Source organism: Chamaea fasciata, unplaced genomic scaffold (assembly GCF_029207755.1).
Source record: "Chamaea fasciata isolate MVZ Bird 193981 ecotype frontalis unplaced genomic scaffold, bChaFas1.0.hap1 SCAF_1, whole genome shotgun sequence".
Taxonomy (NCBI): Eukaryota; Metazoa; Chordata; class Aves; order Passeriformes; family Sylviidae; genus Chamaea; species Chamaea fasciata.
Window position 1 is genome coordinate 25,801,451 of NW_027094086.1, and position 22,600 is coordinate 25,824,050.

A 22,600-nucleotide genomic window follows, 5' to 3' on the forward strand; every position below is an offset into this window, starting at 1 on the left:
GATTGTTTATTCATTAATCATAAAAATATGGTGTGCAGTTAGTTATGTAAGTGATTATTTTTGCACAGAAATGTCTGCTACTTTTATGCCTGTGCAGAAGGATCATGTCAAGTGCAGCAGAGAACTCAGAAACCCATTCACCTTGATATACTGTTTTATAAAGAACACACAAAGATGCATAAATGCTCTGGAGCCAATACTGATTTTGTAGATGTTAGCATAATGAGAGGTCAACGTGTCCAATCTTCTGAATTCAATTGTACAATTACGGGGAGAAGCAGCAAAAGTTCATATGAGACTTACTTTAAATCCTCCTGGCCACATATGACCTATGTAAAATATTTTATTCTAAGAACTTTTTAAAATGCAAACATTGCAGCTCCTGTTTGTTTAAAAGTCTGAACAGACAGATGAACAAGGTTGAGCTGGCCCCAAACAATGCTAAATTTTTCGCTCCCATTCAGCTACAGTCTTTTGGGTCAGGGAAAAGGGACAAGAACAAGATGTGATGTGCCACTGGAAAATGGTAAGCAGCAAGGAGCAAATCAACATCAGATGCAAGTCAGAGGTCTGTTGAAACAGGTTCAGTACTTGGTTTCTTTTCCTGCAGGCTTGCTGGAAGCTGAAATTCTGCACTGGACAGGGTAATTCAATATGCTTGGCGTGTAAGAAGTTGCCTCACTGGCACAGACATCTTCTATCTAAAAATGAAGGAAATGCTAGTTCCACCTTTGTCTCCTTCCAGTGTCCTTGCGTCACTGGCACCCCATTGTCTTTTCAAAGCACAAAGAATAATCCCAGGCTTGATTCACTGTGCTTCCATTTGTCGAGGACAGAGCTCTGCCATGTCCTTGCTCCTTGTAAAAAATAAGCCTCATGAATTCTCTCTTTTCTGGTCATTATTGCTACTTTATGGAAAGGTGTTACTTTCAGATTTTTATTTTCAAGAAAAGATGTAGGCAGATTACAAAAGTTTCATAATATGGCTCCCACTGAAGTCTCCTCTGAGAAAGCCATTCCTGAAAAGCGGTGGGAAATCGGTCCAGTCTTGATTTTTTATTTCTTTTTTACACAGTGAAACACAGAGCCTGATTGTAAGGAAATATTAAAATTTCTTCAGCCCTTTTGCAAGTATAATGGGTATTTGTGACAGCAAAATTAGTCGAAACATTTTTCACTAATACAAATATTTTGAACCGAAGAGATGAAGAAACAGTTTCTGTGTCTTTTCTCTTAGCTGCTTCTTTGTTCAGCAGCTAAAAAAATGCAGGCCAACCTGGTGCATCTCTTGAAGAACTCACAGCCAAATGGCACTGCCAGAAGGAGAGAGAGCTGCGCATAACAGGTAGAGAAACAGGAGAATGGAAAGATGGAAGGAATCAGGTGTAAGGTCTCATGATTACTTAATCACTATGTCCACATCTTGTTCCATAATGCATCCAATATTTCAGCCACCCAATCTCGTGAAATCCCTCTCGTGACATGTCAGCCTTTTACTAAACATCCCCTTCTCGTCCTGATGGGTTGTCCATCCCCACTGGCATTGTGCTGTCGTCTGCATTATCCTGTTATTTTTTTATGCTTGTGCTCTTTTTAAGTCTTAACATACTATTGTTCTACTGTCAGTCATGCCAATCCCTTAACACATGGAGATTTCTTGGTTTACCAGCTGTTTGCATCTCTCATCTTTACTGTACTACCTACTGCATTTGGCAATGTTTGGCCAGCCAGTCATCTTGACCATCAAACCATCATAACTCAGTGTAGTCTTTGAAGGATACTGCTGGAAGGAGAAATGCAGTTTCAGTGCTTTCAGCATACCCTAATGACGAAAACCAGTCATCCCAAAAGGGACATAGTCAGCATTACCAGCACAGCACTGTGTTTCCCCACTGCAAGAGGAAGAGTTTTGTAAAGCTGCTCTGTCCCTTCAACTCGCTGCTTGTAAGAGACCAAGTCTTCAAAGCTGGTCTAACAAAAAAAAGCTTTTGTTCAGTCAGAGCAGACAGTGGTAGTGTCCCTCATGCCTCTGCACAGTTTTTATGCTGTCTCAATACGGATGTCTCAATACCCCACTATATCTCAGAAGGAATATCAGGTAAAGGGTTGCGGCTCTTCAGTGATCAGCCCTGTACAAAGATGTCTGCAGGTCTGGATTGGGCATGGAACAGTGAAAAATGGGGTCCTTGCACCCCTCACGGAGTCCCAAGTGTTTTTTGGTTGGGGTTTTTTTTTTTTTTTTGGTGTTTTTTTTTTTTTTTTTCTTGTACCAGGACATCCTGAGGTGCTGCAAGCCACGCTCCAAAATTCAGGACCCTCCTCCACATGGAAGCCCCACAGCTAAACTGGGAGGCTGTGCTCACCCTCTGTCCCCGGCTCTCACGGGCATCCCTCCACAGCAAGGGATGCGCAGTAACTCCTGAGTGGGTCGTTCAGCGGTGCTCTCTCCGCTCGGGGCTTCCCGCTCGGCTCGCACACACCCCTCCCACGTCGAGGGGTGTCGGTTCCCGAGGGCTCCGCCGCCGGGCCGGCCCCAGCCGGGGTGCCGCCGCCGGGAGACCCCGGCCCCCCCGCGCAGGGCGGGGAGGGCGCGCCGGGGCCCGCGGAGAGGGAGGGCAGCGCCGGGGGGAGTGGCCCGGCCGGGACGGCCTCATAAATAGCCCTCGGCGGGGCGGCGGCGGGAGGAGCCGTCGGAGCCGCCGCTGTCGTTCCCGCCGGCCGCGGCCAGAGCCCAGTCAGGACCGCGGACAGCGCCCCCCCCCCCGCGCCGCCCCGCGCCCACCATGACGGCGGAGACCCACCTGCAGGGCGTGGAGATCTCGGCCGCCCAGTTCTTCGAGATCTGGCACCACTACGACTCCGACGGTGACTCCTTTCCCTCCGGGGCGGCGGGGGCGCGGGGGGCGAGGGGGGCGAGCCCGCGGGAGGCTGGGGGGACAGCACCGCTGCCCGCCCGACACCGGCCCGGTCCCCGCCCGCCGCCCGCAGCCTCGGGCGCAGCCCCGGAGCCGTCAGGGGCTGGGGCCGGTGCCGGGCGAGGTGCGCGGGGAGCCGCTCGCCCTGCAGGGAACAGCCGGGTCGGAGACGCCCCTGCCGGCGCTGGAGAACGGAGAGAGAGTTTGGAGGGAGCGGTGACGGCAGCCGTAACTCTTTCTGTTGTAGGCAATGGGTTCATGGACGGGAAGGAGCTACAAAACTTCATCCAGGAGCTGCAGCAGGCACGGAAGAAGGCGGGCTTGGTAGGTTAATGTTTCGCCCCACTTTTCCGTCTTCTTCGGGAAAGAAGAGTTTTCTTGAGCAAACTCCAGTGCCCCGGTTCCTTCCGTTCTCTCTTGCCATCACACGGTTCATGTATCTGCCGCACCGGGCAAAGGAAAATAGCTTGGTTAGAAATGGGCAGGTTGCAAATCACATAAATCGTCTGCTTTGGAAAGGTGAAACCAGAGTCCGCCTCACTGATGAGCGGCTCCCGCTCCTACCTTGCCAGGCTACAAGCTGATACTTCTGACAGTGCTTAAAAAGAAAAGTCAAGAAATGTATGGATGCTGTCTTTTTGTCTTGGATGGGACCTTATCCCATTGCAGTTAATCTTATCTGATCCAGATACGCACTCATTAAAACTGGCAGAGAGAGGGGGGGAAGAGGAAAAAAAAAAAAAAAGAGGAAGAAAAAACCCCAACACTTCAGGGTAGTTGGACTCTTTTAATTTCACACCTAATGGGCAGCACGGGCTGAAATGCGTTTCTGCCCCTTGGTGGTCACTAAATAGATCTGCAGATACTCCTAAACACTGCTCTTCACCGGGAGTATGAGTACCAAATCCTGGCTGTTCAAATGGCTCAGAGAGACAGCAAAGTTTTTGACAGTGTTGTCAAAACACTTCTGTGTATGAGTTATCAAAACATTAATTATTCAGTTCCTCCAAACTCTGTCTATGCGCGGGGGAAAGAAAAGGGAGAAAGAAAGAAATTAAAGATTCCATACAGCCACTTTTAGCATCAAAGCCCATAACTTAATGGAATTGGTCTAAATGAATCTATGCTAAAAGACTTCTGAAGAAAAAAAGAAAGAAAAAAAAAAAAGGAGATGATGTGTGCATGGAGGAAATAGATTAATACTTCATAATAAGAATGCCTCCAAAATGAGAAATAGCTTTTCAATAATTAACTTTGCTTTGAAACTTCCTACATATTTTAGACATAAATGCAGAAAAAATTAATCAATATGAATCTTAATAGCTTCTGTGGGAATTTTTATCTGGAAATCTGTCTCCCAGCAATGCCTGTAATGTTCCTGCAGTCTAGGTAGCATTTAATTCTTATTAGAGACATTGGTGTAGGCTCTCATTTTCCTGAGTGTAAGTTCAAACTAAAATTAAAACCAAAATAAAGCAAAATTGAAGTTAAAAACCCCCAAAATTAAACAGAAATTTGGGAAAGGAATGTGAGTTTTTTAGAAGGAAAAACTCTTATTTTTTTCACAGAAAGGATTAAACAACTTCAATACATTTCAAGTACTGCAACAGAACGAATTTCTATGCTAAAGTGCAGGAAACTCAAGTTTGCTTGGTAGAAAGAAGATATCAAAGCCTCTGTATTTAGTATGAATGGCATTGTTAGTAGAAATGCTAATATGTTATTAAGTAGTTTAAAAATTAATTAGAAGCTCAAGGAAAAAAATATTTATAATTTTAAGGTCAGGATCTTTTCTCTCTCAAAGCAAGTGTGCATCTCTTAAAAACATAGCCTAATCAAAGCAACACAGAAACCCTTGCAGAATTATTCTTACCTGCTACAAATGTTATAATGCATGTGAATTTTTTTAAATAACTCCTGCCGGTATCTGACACTGTATTCTAAAAATGCTCAGATGTTTAAGTTTTTCTGTCCCATTTCTCTGATTCAAACCCAGCTTTGGAATGTTCTGCTGAAAAGAGCAATCTACTGTAACAAATCCAAATTCAGCACCTGGTCTGTGGGCTCTGGAGTACGGCTATATGTCATCTTAGGTTTCAAATCTTACCTAATTCTTGCATTTGAAGACTCATTTGCTAAACAAGCATCTCATTAGTTCATTTCTTGTCTCACGGGATACTAATTCAGGATCTTTGAATATCAGTTCTTTTGCCAGAAGGGACACATTGAGAAACTAGTGTAGGTTATATGTCATTTCCTTGTCTGTCCTTCTTTTAACACCCCAAAGCTTCTTTGTCATCATTAACTTCTGCATTTCAGGTCACTCTTCTGCTCACTATTTTTGAAATATTCAATTATGCATTCTTCATAGCTGGATTTTACATCAGTCATGCCACATGCATTAAAGAATCACATTGATGCTGTCATTGAATAGGATGGTTTAATATTTCCCAATATTCTTCCCAACTACGGAACTGTTCTAATTATGTTCTGATGCTAATCCTTGTATTAATTCACTCAGTGAGCCTGTGCTTTCACAGCTGCTTTTTCTCAGACAGAGATTGATTCAGGCTTGATTCAGGCTAGTCCCCCTGAAAGCGGGGAATGTCTGCTCAGAAGTTTTAGTGCTTGGGCTTCAGTCACATTAGGCCTTTTTGTTTCATGCGTTATGGTAGATACTGAATTGATCTGGTTTAACTTCAGCCACATTAATCGAACTCTTTTTTAAAGATTGGAGCTACAAAAGTGTCTAAACATAGCTTCTGTTTATTGTGACCCACATTTATGCAATACTTTCTCTATTTGGATGTGCCAATTGCTGAAAGAAGCTCTGGGGTGTAAGTGACCAACTCAGAGGTTGATAAAGTGTCAGTAGGTGGATCTTGCCTGAGCTATTCCACATCCGTTTCTCACTTTCCCTGCCTATACAGATAATCAAAATATTTCTCCTTAGAAGTATGTGATTTATGAGTACAACTATGTGAGTGTTTCTGTAGTGCCAACTATCCTTACATTTTCAAATCTTATCAAAAAACTGATTTTTTCCACTTGTTGGAAAAGTATCTTTTCTGAGGTGTCTGACCGAGGTGTGAAGGGCTAGTTTCTTCATTTCAGAAATTGAGCACTGCATCTGTATAAGGTTTAGGACTAGACTTGGTTAAATTTAGGCAAGTTTTTTTTAACCAAAAATATTTATTTGAATAGCATAACTCAAATAACTCTTCAGGCAGCTCATGAGCAGGTGAAGTGAACACCAAAAAACTCACCATAATTTCTAAATAAGGAACTAGAGGATAAGTTTCCTGTTTTGTTTAACCTGTAATCAACTATGCCTCCTTCAATGGCTGGACACTGTCTGGCACTGCAGAGCTGCTATTAGAAAGATTAGTAAAATATTTAACCAGGACTAATTAAAATCCAAGTGTCTAATTCTCCATTCTATCTGCTAAGCAAACTTGTCCCCACTTTGGGATCATTAGATGAAAGGTGACTTTGAAGTCCATTATATTAATAACCACATCTCTAATTAAAGCCATGGCAAATTACTAACCTGCTATGGATGACTTTGACAGAAATAGGATACTAGGCCGTGACTGTATCAGCTACAAGGAACTGACATTTTAGTTAGCTTTGGCAGGTGAAATTTGGGACAGGCTACAATGGACTTTGTACAGCTGGGAGTCACTGTATCTCCAGTGAGAAAATCACTTAGGTCCTGTATAATCAGATCTATTATAACAACTAAATCTTTAATTTCCAAAGTCTGCTGTAACTTCATCTATAACTGTAGAATTTCCCACTGTTTCAGTATAACTGTAACTATTCTTGCTGAATGGTTTCACAAGCTACCACCTCTGAGAAAGACAATGAAAATTAAAAGCTTAATCAGTATTAAAGGTTGATGACATCTCATATCAAAGAAAGGCAGGTCAAGTTGAAGTGTGAAATCAAATATTTAGATATTTACCTCAAGGCTGGCACTTTTTGCCATAACCTAGAATGAGAATAGTCTTTAGTCAACAGATGTATAGCAGGGACCATAATTTATATAGACAAAAATGATGGCTTTATTCTGTCATATTTAAGGTACTGCCTAAAGTATTCTTCTGCCTAAATCTCCCTTTCTACATTTAAGCAGTGACATTTTGACTCTGTTTCCATGATAACCAAATACTAAACAGGGAAAAATATAATATTGTGATGAGATCTTTTAAGACTAAAATAGCATCTATTGTTCAGGAAAAATCCACTCAAAGACGTGGAAAGACTATTTTGGTGATCAGATGTATCATACTGAAAATTTTTCTGTATTTTGAAAGATTCTGCACTGCCTTCCAGTTACTAATTTAAAAATGAAAACTGAGAAAATGGAGTAATAATTGCCTATGAACTTCACTGTCACCATCTTAAACAAAGGAACTGTTAGACACATCTTCCAACACATCTGTCTTTATAATTTTTTCATTCTGTAAACTAAAATAGCGTTCTAAGTATTTAGATGCCAATCATTCACTCCGGCTATAATTCCCTAGGAAGTAAAATTTATCAGAATGACGTTATTTATGACAAAAAACAACACTCATTTTCATTTACACTTGGCGAGTGTAGCTGCAATGTGGGTGTACTTCATTAAATGTGGTATATATTTGGCAAATAATAGATTATTCAAGTATGTTTACATATGTTTCTTGTAGTTTAAAGTAATAATTCTATCTTTGTAACTTTGTAGGATTTAACACCTGAAATGAAAGCTTTTGTGGACCAATACGGGAAGTCTACTGATGGCAAAATAGGTATAGTTGAGGTAAGACAGTTACTTTGTAACATTACTTGAAGAAAATACATTTAGCACAGAACAATGTGAGCATAATATGCCAATACTTTGGAATTTTAGATACAAGAATATTTCTTCCTCTCCTTTAAGATCTTTTTCTTTTCACTAACGAAACCTTTTAATTAACAATTAATGTATTACTTACCACATTCCAGACATTTCACCACAAGTCATTTGACTTTTCTCTCTTTATTCAATGCAAATAAGCATCGACAGCAATTTAAATTTTCTACAAAGCAGATAAAAAAATCTGGTTTAGAAATTTAAATTATAAAGGTAATTTGATGAAAAGTAATGTGAGGTAGTGCTACTTGTGATTTTGAGCTCATGCTCTGTCACCATTCCTAATAGTGATGATAACAGCCGAGTGAACTTAATTGGGCAGTCACTGTGTGTAGTCTAGTCTAGAAAACTCCAAATATGGTAAGCCAGCATGTTAATCATGACTAAGGAAGAATTTCTTAGGATTTCCTTTCTCGAACTTTAGCAGAACTGCAGGCAGAAAATTCTTACATTCCTTACTCTCATTTTCTGAAGAGGCAGAAGATAACCAGTTTCTGCTCATACAGCTGCTCAACAATTGCACAACTTGGACAACTTGCTAGGAAGGGGGGAACCATTGTGTTTTCTCTGAATTTCACCCTTCAGCACTGCAAGTCAAAAAGGAGAGTTTGTGGGGCTATAGGGTTACAGTCTGAGAGAGTCACTTCTCTGAGCTTAAATCGACTCATTTGTGTCACTCTGAGTGCAGTGAGACTGCGGTTTTCTTATTAAATGATATTATATTTTTTTTCTGGATAATAAGAAATCTGACCTAGAGAGCTAATTAAAAAACATTTGGAAACAAGCCAGGCCTGCAAAATTTCTACAGTGACCAGCTTTGGGTCAGTATCTAATTTTAAAACAGAGGACTGAATAGAATCTGTAGAAGTCAATAGAAAGTATCACTGCTGATACAACAGATCATTTCAAGATACCTTTTCTCCTCTGTCATATGTCTGAATTTTATATACTTGTTTAAAGGCATATGTAATTATGACTAAACTACCACAGAAATACGAACAATTTGTTTCGCTTGCAGACACAATTGGTTTTTAAAAGTGCATCTTTTAACACTACTTAGCATGGATCAAATAGCTTTGCATCTAGAGGGAAGTAGTGTTTATTTGATATAAGAATTTTCTTTGTTTTGGACTAAATAATGCTAATTTATTTGTTATTGAAGAATTTTATTTAAGTTAGTCTTTTTTCAATATCTGTATAGCAAGCACTGATGCAAGAAGAATGTGTGAACAGTGCCTGAAAAAGACAGTGCTTCTTCACTTAGGAAAGATAACTGAAGTTCTACCTTTCAAATTCTATTTCTGATTCTGATACTGACTTAATGAGGGAAGATGAGCAAATCCAATGGGGTCTGATATGGCTCACCACCCCCAGTGAAGTGCCAAGCATGCTCAGCATCCACGGAAGCAACTGAATAGAGATAGTATGGAGTTCAGTGACTGAAGGGACTTTCTCCCTTAATATAGCACTTTCCAAACCCAATAGCTATATTTTGTTTCCCTTACATCAGCATGAAGCTTGATTTGGAAACTGCTGATGGGACTCATGAAATGTGTGGTACGTGCAGAGCAGTATGGTATTAAAGTTGGTATTTGGACTAGATTCTCCTTCCTTATATATAAAAAAAAAAAAATTATCCAGTAATTCCAGATTGTTCTCATTTACATAGTACATCAAATAGTTTTTCTGAAAAATTGTGTGAGCACTGTTTAAGAAAGCTTACGTAAAGCCATTCAGACTCCCAGCCCCCAAAATGAACACCCAGCATTTGATGAAGAATGTGCCAGCCAATAGTGAGTTTTCAGGAAAGGTCTGTTGACTGAGATAAAGACGAGGCCTGGGAGGCTTCACAGAGGAATAAGTGGATTTTCAGCTCAGATTAAGTGTTGATTCTTTCTTTGCAAGCACACTGCAGTTAGTTCACTGGCTGTAACCCAGTGTCCTCCAGCTAAAGGCAGAGCCTGACCTGCCCACTCTCTTGCCATTGTGTAAGAGACCTTTAATTCACCTTTTGCACTCATTCAGACCAATGCTTTTACTAAAATGTGGCTGTGAAACCCAAGATTTCAAAGCCCAGAACTGCAGCAATTTCACATTCAAATTATTTGAAGATTACTGCTCCCATAAAATCTACTTATTAGCCTAAAATATTCTTTGTACTCCCATGCTCTATTATGGGATTTTAAACAGCAAATTCATTCTTTCAGGTGAAAGGAATTTTAAATAGCATTAAATATCAATGGAATTTACTTAGAGAACAATGTCTGGAAAATAGTTCTGATATTGTTTTAGGTACTGAGAGTATTTTTTCTGCTAGCCTGCAGCTGACCAGAGAGTCAAACCAGTCTCAGGCTTTGTAGTTGTCCTCTATTATTTGTGATCCAGAGATAACCAACCTTCTCCATAAAAGCAGCAAAGCTCAAGGCTCACTAATGTACTATTATTGCTATACACAGACTTGCAGTGATCTGCACTCTTACTCAAACATTATCACAAAATCCCCCTATGCTTATCCCCACAAAGAAGTCATCACTGAAAATAACACCAGGTTTCCATCTTTCTTCTTGGTAGTGGTTTAAAACTGGGACTGGGAAGTTGAACCAGTTTCCACACAATCTTCCCATCCCTTCAGTACTGCAGAGTTTTCCACAAAAAGCAATTTAATACTTTCCCCTGAGACTTACAAAGGGTGAGCAGTATAGCTTAAAATTAGGTAATTTTCTTCCAGAGGTAATATATTCTGTCCCTCAAACACAGTTTGATACTGCTAATAAGCTGTTAATGATCATAGGATCCTTACTGTCATAGGACAGTTACTATTTTATGGTGCCCTTGCAAAATTCACAGGAGTTAGCTATGTCATTGAATGACATCTTATTTATATTTTCCACACAAGCAAATCCTTGCCCATTGTTGTAATCAGTCCCAAACTATCTTTTTCATTCTAAACAGTTCTTCCATTCAGCATTTGCTGTTAAATAGGAGTGTACTCTAAAAATCAAAGCTTTTCTGTCATGAGAGAAATAAAGACATTTTTTCATAAATCAGGACTAAGCTACACACATTTAACTATTGTGTGCACGTAAATATAAACTTACCCATACGTGTATATGCTATTTATAATGGAGTAGGTTTTGAAAGCTGCTGACAAAAACGCATTTCTTAGGTTGATTTTGATTTCATGTTCAGCCTGGCAAAAGCACTCAGAAGTCTCTGATGGGCCTGACAGCCTGTCATCAGCTGCGCCAGTTCTGTAAGGAGAGTGCTCTGATGTGTCTTTTCAGTTGTACCAACATGAAAAGAATTTAACTGATTCCTTGCATATATGATTTTAGAGAAACAAGAGCTATGCCTCCATAACTTTGTTGTGTCTGTGGGGCGAGAGCTGAAGTCACTTATGGCTCTGCTGGTTTCCAATAAAAAAGCCTCAGCAATTAGGCAATAGCACTGAAATAGGCAGAACAAAAGATTTGAGGGTGTGAAACGAAGGCAGAAAAACAAAAATTTGAATCAAAATTTTAAGATGGAACTCCAGAAAGTCTGCAGATGTCATTTCACATAAAAGAATGCAGCTAAGAAATCTTTCTCCATTTTCTCCATAGTAAGCACAGCTGGTCTATTCTTCAAGTAAAAAGTTTTTTTTTTTTTAATCAAAACATATTTCATACATTTTGAGGACAGAAAAAAATTTGGGCTTTTGTTAAAAACAAATCATGATTTTACATTAAATTATACAGCATACTTTCCATCTTCTACATTTGTCACTTGCCAAAATTGAGTTATAGTAAATGAACATTTTCAATAATCAGTACAATAATGTCTGATTTTAAAAAACCCCTTTTGTAGAGAAAAGGCATTGGAAAAACCATCCCTGGATTTGCAGGGCTAAAAGCCCTCTTGATTTCTTTCTGGTATTTATAGCTCTTTATGAACACATCTCTGTGACTGACAAATGAGAACTGCCATCCCTTATCCTCCCTATTTTCTTTTTTTTTTTTTTTCCTCCTGGCTTTTCCTTATATTTAACCATTTACATTACACACATGTTTGTCATGTCAGTGTTCCTTTCTTTCTTGCTCTTCCTTGGTATCTGAGTAGTCTGTATTTCTCAGTTTCCTAATTCATGGTCCTTCACACTTATCCTCTGTGAATCCTTGTATTATGATTTCCTTCATGCTGATTCAATGGATACAGATCCTAATTCTGCATGGGTGAGTTTTTTCCCCTTTCCCCAGCTATCCTTTTGGTAAAGTGCTACTTCACTCCCTTCTCTCCGACCTCAAGTTCTGTTTGATCTTGATGACTATGACAAAGCTGTGAGCCAGAAGCCTTTCAGAGGCATCTTCCAAACACTCCAGCTAGCAGGATGAAGCTTCCAAGCGGGCCACAATACGGCAGCGGCAGTATGAGCACAAACAATTTCATACACTTTTAAAAATCTTCATGCTCCATTACAGGCTCAGCTGGCCTAATGAAGAGCCAAAATTTAATCTTAAATTCTTTTACAGCTTGCTCAGGTATTGCCAACGGAAGAGAATTTCCTGTTGTTCTTCAGATGCCAGCAGCTAAAGTCAAGTGAAGATTTCATGCAGGTACAGTATGAAAATTGCCTGTTGTAAAACCATCGAAGACCTGTTTGCCATAAACACGTCATTAAAGTATTCACATTCTGATTGCAGACATGGAGGAAATATGACAGCGACCACAGTGGCTTCATTGATTCTGAGGAACTTAAGGTAAATTAGTATCTATGAGCATGATCAACATGAGAACAGGTGTTGGATTACAGCCTGTGCTGCTATCTCTTTCTTCAGATATCCACTGTGAATGTTTTTGCATTTCAAACGTGACAAAAAATGCAATACAATTAGCTGATGTTTTTATCACCAGTAAATTATTTAAAGTGAAACTCTAATCTGATCAATGTTTTTTTTAAGCCATATTTTAATTCAGATCAGCGTTGGTATCAAATGACTAAGGGAACCAGGTAGCTTAGAAGTAAGAAAGGTTAAGAAAGCAAGATGAGTCTCTGACAGCTATGTTGGTTATTTTTTAGGCCTCTTAGGGAAAAGAGCAGCTTTTTTGTGTTTTTTCTTAAGAGCACCACTACTATTAATCAATACGCTGCTGGACAGTTGATGCTGTCTCAAGTACCACGTAACCCTACAATTTCCTTACTCTACTACTGTTAGACTAACACAAATGGAATTGTGCTGCCTCTGCTTAGTTAACCTAGTAGGATTTTGGTATCAGCTTTAATGTGCACAAATAAGAGCAGAATCGAGGTTATCCCTTTAGCCACCTCAGCCTTGCACAGTTCAGAAATCTTGAAACAAGAGTGATTTTATTTCCTTAGTAATAGAACCAACATCAATTTGTTGATGCTGAGTTAGTGTCATGGAATCACAGGGTGGTTGTTTGGAACCTCTGGAGGTCATCTGGTCCAACCCCTGTGCTCAAGCAAGACCACCCAGAACCAGTTGCCCAGGACCTTGTTCAGGTGGCCTTTGCATGTCTCCAAGAATGAAGACTCCACAGCCTCCATGGGCAACCTGTGCCAGCGCCGTGTAATCCTTGCAGTGCAAATGTATTTCCTGATGCTCAGAGGGAACATTTTGTATTTCACTGTGTGACCACTGCCTCTGGTCCTGTCAAGTAGCCTAGCTCCATCCTCTTTGCATCTTCCCTTGAAGTATTTATATACTTTGATGATGTTCTCCTGAAGCTCCTCTTCTCCAAGCTTAAGTGTTCCAATTTTCTCTGCCTTTCTTCATAGAAGAGATGCTCATATACAACAGCTTTCTGAGTAGAAAGGTGCCATTTTCCACAGTTCAACTGCATTTGATTCATTATTGTAGCTTTACATTCAAAGGAATCAAAGCAATTCATAGCAAGAGAAAGATCTAGCAATGTTTATCCATCTAATTTGGACTATTTTGTCTATATGTGGTATAAAGAAGAGTGATGTAAGTTTTAAATAAAGCACCAGGAGATCAAACTGTTCAAAATCTTTACTGTTCTTCTGCTCAGAAAAAGAATTCATGACAGAAAATCTTTTTTTCCTTTTCCTTTTTTTTTTTTTTTTTTTTGAGTTTGATATCTGTGTGACATTTGCTGAGGATCTAAGCTTAGGGTAACTCTCAGGCAGACAAGCCCATTCTTCTGCTGACTGGTTGCACCAGGTCAGTGTATTTAAAGTTGGTAGGATCAGAAAAAGGTAGCACTTGAGAACTCTCCAGCTGTTAGATGATGCCTGCTGACTGCTGTATTTTAGAATAGATTTTAAAAGGCAGGGCTGATTGAGGGCCAGCTGAAGAATTAAGGTGTTTTAACTAAATCTCTAATGGTTCATCTCTCCTGTACTGTGAGGTTTTGTTTGCCTCAGAGGAAGAATCCATTTTAACACTGAAAATAAGACATAGATAGCCAGTTTTATTTTTAGATCAGTATTTCTTGGCAAGCCCAAACATTTTTAAGTATTTGCTATGGGAGGAGTACACCCACTTACAACTTTGTAAGTGAAATTTAAGCTGGAAATCAGGAAAACTTTCTAACAATAGTAATGGCAGTATATTGTCTAAGGGGGAGGAAGACTCTTCATCACGGCCTGTATTTAGAAAAGGTTTGGCAATAGCTCAGATCAGAGAGTAATTCAGGAAGTTTAGATTGATAGAATCCTTTCTTGAGATGTGGACTGAATAGCCTTTTAATTTCCCTTCAAATTCTATTTTCCATTGAAGCACACAAAATTAAACGTTCTTCTGTAACATCCATTCACAACAATTCAGTTGTGTTCTTCATTATACAAGCTACCAGGAAGGGCCTCCAGCATGGAGTGGGCCAGGCTAAAAGAACTGTAATGGGGTTTAGTCATACAACTGTTGACATGGTTGCATTCAGGTTCAGGAATACAAGGATATTTTCTTATAAGCTCTCCCATTTTCTATCTTGAAATGTGGCCAAAACTTGTACAAAAATAATGACACTCCAACTGATGACAGGAATTAGGTCCTTCATCAGGTCTTGTAATGTCCTTGCTTTACAATTTGGTGTCTTTCTTTTTTTGATGTCATGGATCTAGTACAGAAATTTAAAACACTGAATGGGTGGAAACCATCTTATTTTTTAAAGTAAAAATGGCTGGTGTTTCAAGTCATGTGACATCAAATTCTCATTCAAAAATGCAATGAAATTTGCTTCACACAATTAAAACACAAGGTAGGAAGAAGCAATATTTACTTCTAGCATCAGGTACTGCCATAGGCAAGGACAAAACTTGATTAATCATTGATCCTTTCTGTAAAAATGTTCCGATGTTGCAAGAAGTGATTAGGCATACAAGTTTTCAAGGAGACCCAAGGTTAATTAGTTTAGTTGACTGCCAGAGCTGATTAAGAAGCAGTATACTTGAAAGCCAAACTTCTTTTCCAAATTCACATTACAACAAATGGCATACAATGCAGGAAGTTTTATTAGTTGCTTTTTCTGAATAAAATGCAATATTCTTGAACTTATCAAAAGAAACATATATTCTTAGCTGTTAATAACTATTTTTTCCTCTTTATTTGGAACTTCAGTAGTAAATACTATAGTGGAAGTAACATAGTATTTTCTGTTTCTTTAATCTGAAGTTAGCAAGTCAAACATTTTATTCTGTAGATAAAAATTCACCTAAAACTCTATTTATTTTAACAGAGCTTCTTGAAAGATTTATTACAGAAAGCGAATAAGCAGATTGAAGACTCGAAGCTAACAGAATACACAGAAATAATGGTAAGTTTATTTACAGGCATAATGGGCTAATCCAAACTCTGTTTATCTTTAGCCACTGGAAGGCTCCAAATGACTTGGAGATCCACCAGGTCCCAGTCAGACTGTGCCATTACAAGAGAGAGAGAACTGTGGCACCTGGGCCTGCAAGTATTTCTGCAGCTATGGAGCTTTGATGGGCAGTTCTCAGCACTGCTTAAAAAGAAAAGCCCAGGAATTTTTAACCTTCTTGGTATTTATATAATATCATGCCATGCCATAGTATTTTCCCTGTTTTGCTTCCTTGTGCCTCTAATTGGAAAACCAAAGTCTTCACATTTCATGGGAGCAAAATTGTTCTTGTCATAATTATATTATTATGTTTAGATCAAATTAATTTGGTGTTACTTTCTATGTTTTGCCTTCTTACAGTGCTGTGATGTCTGTCTCTTGTCTTAAAAGTCATGGTGGCTCCCTTAGATTTACAAACATCTCACACTTTTCTTCTCCCCTTGCTTCAAGAAAGATAAATTGATGTTTTAGATAAACATTATAAAAAACTGTTGCTTCCCTGGCCTAAAATCAGCCCATCCTTGAAACAATCCATCCATCCATGCATCCATGCATCCATCCATCCATCCATCCATCCATCCATCCCATTACTGTGGTACTCCATGGTAAGGACCAGTACTGGCTTCTGCATGGGCTTTTCAAGAAAAAAAGACAGATTTCTGGTCTTCAGGAAGTGTATAACTCTACATTTTTTGTTTTACCAGCTTGTTTTCATCCTAAAATACTTTTAACAATCAAAAATATGCTAGGTAGATGTAGTAGCCATCAAACTGACTTAAGATTGAACAAAACTTGTGTTTCTCCTGGAAAAACCCGCTGGTTCGTTGTACCAGTATAAACCATTTACATAGAATTGTCACTGTTCATTCACTGCTGAAGATAACATTTTCATTCAGGGAGCTTTTTGACCTCCATCCTAAAGTGTGCTCTAAGTTCTGGCCTCTGCAGAGAAACACATTGACAAAGAATTTAGTTATAAGAGGAAAAAAAAATAAGCCCAGCTCTCCAATCATCTCCTCAGAAAACAGAAAGATAATAGAAAATGCACAGTCCTGAGCAGCTGCTGGCAGCCAGAGCCAGCCACTAACAACTCATCAAAATATAAAATTATAAAGTTCACAGCTCCCACTGCTTACCTCCCCCAAATGCAAATCTGTTTTCCTGGGAAATGCGGGCAAGGCAGATGCTTTTATATAAAGGAAGGAAGTGTGAAAAGGAACCATGCTGTTGTGTGGAAATAAACATTTGTAGAATTGGCCACTTTTTTTTTTCCTGGTGTGCTTTGTCGTCTAGTGGTATTAATAAAGTGAAATTAGGTCCTTTTCATTGCATTACATCAATCCCCTCTTTAAAAGGATATATGTTTATGTATCTGTCTGTACAGGATGTTGCTTTTCCTCTTATCTGTAAATTACATCTAAAATTACTGGGATTGCAGGTGATGGGATGCAATGTGGGTGATGGTGCCTTCAATACAATGTTTTGTACTCTGCTGCTTTTGGTACTCTTTTATATAGCAAGTGTAATATAATGTTTGAAAGTACAAAAATAGAACTACGCAGACATAAATACTGGAAGAGAAAGTCCTATGCAGGAGCAATATCTTCATCTACTGCTAATAGCTATTATAAGCTGTTTGTGCCTCTCAAGTAGCAGGAGCTCATGTTTTCAAGGCCTTAAAGGAAAACACTTTAATAGCAGAGATATGAAAAATTATTATAAATAATAATGACTCATTTTGTGAAATCGTATTAACATTGTCATTACTGTAATTTAGCTATGCTTTTTTGGAGACATTTATTTTCCCATTTTCATACCATCAAGAAAATATGATTATCTGCAACATCTGTTCACTTTTTTTCTTTTTTTTAATATATCACAGTAACAAAACATTAGCTTTACTTATATACTTAAACCTATTCAAATGAATGAAATGTCTGTTGTTTTCTATCTGTGGAATTGAATGCCTTGGCTTCTATGGCACTTAACCAAACAGTTTTTCATCTTTAAGAATAGAGAATGATGATTCTATCACCCAATCAAGAGACATGAAGTCAAAAGTAAAATGTTATCACATCAACACTCCTGTCACTTATAAATAATTACATGCACAATTCTCCTACAGGACATTAATTAATCAGTGTAGGCACATTAAGACCTACCTTACCACAGGTTAATCAGAATTGCTCATCTGGTTTCTTATCAAGATTTTGCAGTAAAATTAATTACTATAAATTACCTAGTACTTAAAATAAACATATTACACAGCAAATGTGACCTGGTGACATCATTTCAGGACAAAGTTAATTGGATTTAAGTTTTCCAAATAAGTGTTTTCTTCATTAGGTTGATTCATTTTGAATAGCAATGTAAATTTATTCTTTCAGCTCAGGATGTTCGATGCAAACAATGATGGAAAGCTGGAGCTTACTGAACTGGCCAGGTATGTCTTCTGTTTCTTTTCACAACAAATATCATATACCAAATATCATATATCATTTTCACAACAAATATCATATACCTATACTGCTGTAATAGGAAGAGTTAAATATTTTGACCTTTGTTTTTTTTTCTCTCCAAAGACTACTCCCTGTACAGGAAAATTTTCTTATTAAATTTCAGGTATGAATATTTACATTCTTCAGGTAACCTGTTCCCATCACACATAACTGGTGTCATTAATGGGTTTGTTTTCCTTTTGGCATTTAGGGTGTCAAAATGTGTGCAAAAGAATTCAATAATGCCTTTGAGATGTATGATCAAGTAAGTCTTAAAAAAATGTTGTTATTAACGGCATATTTTATTGGCATTTATTTTCTGAATTTGTGGAAAACTAGCCATAATCCTCTGGAATTAAAAATAAATGGTTAAAATTATCTTTAATGGTATTTTTCAGGACGGCAACGGCTATATAGATGAAAATGAACTTGATGCCCTACTGAAGGATCTCTGTGAAAAGAACAAAAAGGTAATCCTAGAGGGCTTCTTTCCCCTTAGAGATTAGATTTAATTTGGATTTTAAGGACACTTTAATCCACCCTAATAAGATAAATATAGAGCTTCTAAGTCATAATTCCTGAAGTCAAAGTACAACTAAAAATTGTGGTGGAAATAATAGCAGTGTAAATCCTGAACCAGGGGAGTTGTGATTACACAGTTACACTGTCAAGAGCGTGCTTGCTTCTGAGACAGCAGCTAGCAGCAAACTAACATATGGCTATCATATGGTTAATATACAAATATATAAATACATTTTAGTATGTTGCTGTCTTGACAGGCTGAGAATACCTGGGATTCTTTCTCATTTCCTGCCATTGGAAGTAAACTTGTTCATGCTGATAACTAAACAGGATTATAAAGCATTATCTGTTCTTTAAATAGGAATTAGACATTACCAACCTTGCAACATACAAGAAAAGCATCATGGCCTTGTCTGATGGAGGAAAGCTTTACCGAGCAGAATTGGCTCTTATTCTCTGTGCTGAGGAAAACTAGAGCTCTTCTATCATGTCCACTTAACTAGTGATGTACTCTACACAATAACAGTGCACTATAAGGGAGTAGGCTGTATTTTTAAACTGCATATAGAAAATTAGCCAGGATGTGTGGCACATTCCTTTCAGTTTGTTTCTATACTGTTTGTAATGTACAGTTTTTGTAACAATAAGATTGATAAAGAGAATGTCAGTGTTTGGGCCAGTCTGTATATTCAAAAAGAAACTAAATATGTCAGGGTTGGTTTTGGTTGGATTTTTTGGTTTCATAAACACAGCTGGAGAAAAATTAAACCTGCTGACATTGCTATGGTCATCATATCCTTTGACACTCGCAACATTTCTTGTTAAACTACATAACAAAAAGATTGACACATATCTTTCCCACGAAAAATAAACATGATGTTTTTAAATATAAAACATGAATTCAGATTAAATATGATCTATGTATGAAATAGGAGAGACATTGGCATGTCTGATTTCAAATATTTAATAAGGCACTAAGAAATATTTTCAGTTGTCAAACCACCCACTTAACAGGTCTGTACTCTCTGCAGTCTTAAAATTACTCTTCTCATTACAAATTCATAGCATATAGACAAAGTATTTATCTGGAATAGATCTCCATGCAGTAGTTGATAAAAATATAGTGTTCTCAATCTAGCTGTTTTACTGAATTTAAACATAGGCACTTCAGAAATAAATGCCTTTAATCTGTCTTGAAATCCTGGCTAAATGGCAGGTAGTATAGTTAATTCACAGATTAACATATATTATAAGTGTACCTTTCATGACTATTGCTGTGTCAGAGAATATGACAATCCATTTTCTAAACTATTTTCACATTTTGCAGGTTATAATTATTCTAGTAAATTGCTGTTTTTACATCATATTCTGTGTAATCTATAATTAAATTTAATATCCTAAGATTATTGGTGTCTAGTTTGTGTATCTCCTGGATTCTTGTACCTGTACCATGTAAAGGACAAACTGACTATTTTAAAAAATGTGCCTCCTTGGATCTTACACTGAATTACTAGTCTATCTCACTGGCATTAAAATTTGACATTAAATGAAGAAAAAAATAGTACAGATTTTATAACGATTTAGTAATTTAGTTTACTTGGTGGGCTCTGCTTTTTATTATATTAGAGATGTATTTTTTAAATGGGAACTATACTATGAAGCAGCCCTGTCTTCTTGCATCCTTGGGGTTTTTTTTGCCTGGTTCCCTTTTTACTTTACACCAATTTTATGCCACAGAACTTCATGAATGTCCAGGCCACTGCTCCCAGTAAGTACTGGAGAAGGAAGGAAATTGGGCTGTGTCTTAAAGCCAATAAACCTATGCTGCCTCCATGTACAACTGTTTTGGAAGCAATTCCAGGTTAGCAGGTTAGCTATATACAACTTCTCAGATGCATTTCTGTGTCTTATTTAGCAAATGGAAGCAAATGCATTTTGTTTGAAATGTGTCTCAAACAATGAGGCTCAATCCTTCAAGACTACGGTCAATGAACTCCCACTGAAATGAATCCTTGAATTCCTCAGGTGAACTCAAGCAACTAAAAACCATTTCAGGAACGGCCTAATGGCCTTGGGCTCTCTCCAGGCTGAGCCTCGGAAAGTTAAGGGGTAGGTGATGCTGGATGGGATCTTGCTGGGAAAAAAAAACACACAAAAAACAAAAATAAGTTTAAGCCAGCTCATTCTCACTGTTTTCCTCCCACTCCATGCACAGTGATTTAATGTCTTACCTGCTTGTCTCCTCTTTTCTCTATGCAATGTGAAATACAATTGTGTACATTTAAGTGAAGGAACAGTGAATCTGCCTATCAGTACAATAAATGATTGATATTGTTCATATTGTGCACTTGAAACCCTGGATTTTGCCTTATTTTAACATTTTAAAATGGTAAAGAAAAAATCCCCAGACCTTGTGTGTAAAAATATGTTTGCTACATCATTACAGTGACAGATAAAGCTTTTAAAGTGTTTTGACAGAGTCACCACAGAAACTGAAGTCTGTCTTCCTGAACATAAGTAAAGGTTACTGTCACAGATCCATTCTGAAGCCACCCTTGTGCTACTGCTACTGCCTACCAGCTGGCTCTGCTGCAGGGCACAACACAGAAAGCAGGTCTCAGTCACCCACAGGCAGGATGTTTTCCTTCCAGTCGTTTCTCTTAAATAAAACGTGGATTAAAGGACAGCAATTTAAAACCCCAGTTCTGGCAAAAGTGCCTACTGTCAGTGCAAGGTAAATTGTGACAAGTATGGGTCAGTCAAAACTACTGTGAACCCTCCAGGTTTTAAACTCTAAATCACTCCTGGGCAGACTGATTTTTAAACGTCAGGGTAGGGGCAGAGCAAGGGATAATAATAAGAGGTGATGATAGGGAAGATTTTCTTCTGGTAAACATCTGGTCACCAAAGAAAAGTAAAATCGTAGCATGCACGAACATGAATTACATGATGTAGCTCAGGTATGCCATATTGCAGCTAACCACAGAAACTGAGACAGAGTGACTTGGGATCCCCTTTACTGAAGCTATTAACCATTTTGCTGCCTATAAATACAGAATTCATTAAAATAAACATGCAAAGAAGCTCTCAAGCTAACAAATACCAAAACCCATTGTCGTACAAATTACAAGTATGCCGTAAAATATTTTAGCCTATTCTAGCTTAAATATGTACAGATTAAAACTTAACATGGCACTAGGTATTCAAATCAAAGAAGGTGATCTTCTAGAAATTTTAAAGCACAAACCAGCAAACTGAAAGATAATAACAATAGTAACTATGAGACCCTTCATAAACCCTTGGCATTATAAATGCAGTTTGCTGACAGAGGTGAACCTTAACAGTAGCAGGTCGGGCAGAGTGAGTGCCTGCTTCCACCTAGGCCCACACCACTGTCCATCAGGGCACCTCAGGGCCCATTAACACTGCCCAGCTGGCCAATATGGAGAACATAATGTGAATTTTCACCAACAACTTTATCAGGATTGAGCACAGCCCTTGAAACAAGTACTTTGATTTTCCTTCACTGCTGCACTGTTCTATCTTCAACTGTTCATGCACAGTATCATAGCACTGATCTAATCCTCCCTGTTTAGAACTTAGTTAACCATCTTTGAAAAGATTATCCATGCAAACTGATGAAATTTCTGAACACCATATTCCATGGGCAAATATCAAATACAGACCAAGGTGCTGTCAGCCATCAGCACTTAAATGCAAAATTAACCTTGTCAATGAATAAAATACATACACACTGCTGCTCAACCCCCCTTAAACCTCAATTAAGGCTTTGTTTCTTTACATAAGGTTTGCTTTTTCTGGTTTTTGCTAAGCCCTCATCATAATCATGGTTATAGCCACTGGTTATGGAGGGCAACTGAAATCCACTCCCACTTGCTGTGTATTTGGGAAGATACAGAATGCATACTTGGGCACCTGAATATACA

The 22,600-nt window shown here is 38.4% G+C and overlaps 1 protein-coding gene across 1 annotated transcript; it reads left to right on the forward strand.

Annotated features, from left to right (window-relative positions):
- The first annotated feature begins 2,692 nt into the window (after positions 1 to 2,692).
- On the forward strand, positions 2,693 to 20,056 carry CALB1 (calbindin 1). Its single transcript, XM_066179052.1, has 11 exons — positions 2,693 to 2,865; positions 3,163 to 3,239; positions 7,645 to 7,719; positions 12,321 to 12,404; positions 12,492 to 12,548; positions 15,508 to 15,585; positions 18,021 to 18,076; positions 18,216 to 18,255; positions 18,343 to 18,396; positions 18,530 to 18,601; positions 19,015 to 20,056. Exons 1-11 carry the CDS (start codon positions 2,784 to 2,786, stop codon positions 19,126 to 19,128), a joined length of 789 nt encoding a protein of 262 aa, XP_066035149.1. The 5' UTR covers positions 2,693 to 2,783; the 3' UTR covers positions 19,129 to 20,056.
- The last annotated feature ends 2,544 nt before the right edge of the window (positions 20,057 to 22,600 follow it).

Coding starts and splice junctions, on each gene's coding strand:
- CALB1 (XM_066179052.1), top strand. CDS start 2,784: ATGACGGCGGAGACCCACCTGCAGGGCGTGGAGATCTCGGCCGCCCAG. Junction 2,866..3,162: donor GCACCACTACGACTCCGACG/GTGACTCCTTTC, acceptor TTTCTGTTGTAG/GCAATGGGTTCATGGACGGG. Junction 7,720..12,320: donor GCAAAATAGGTATAGTTGAG/GTAAGACAGTTA, acceptor ATTCTTTTACAG/CTTGCTCAGGTATTGCCAAC.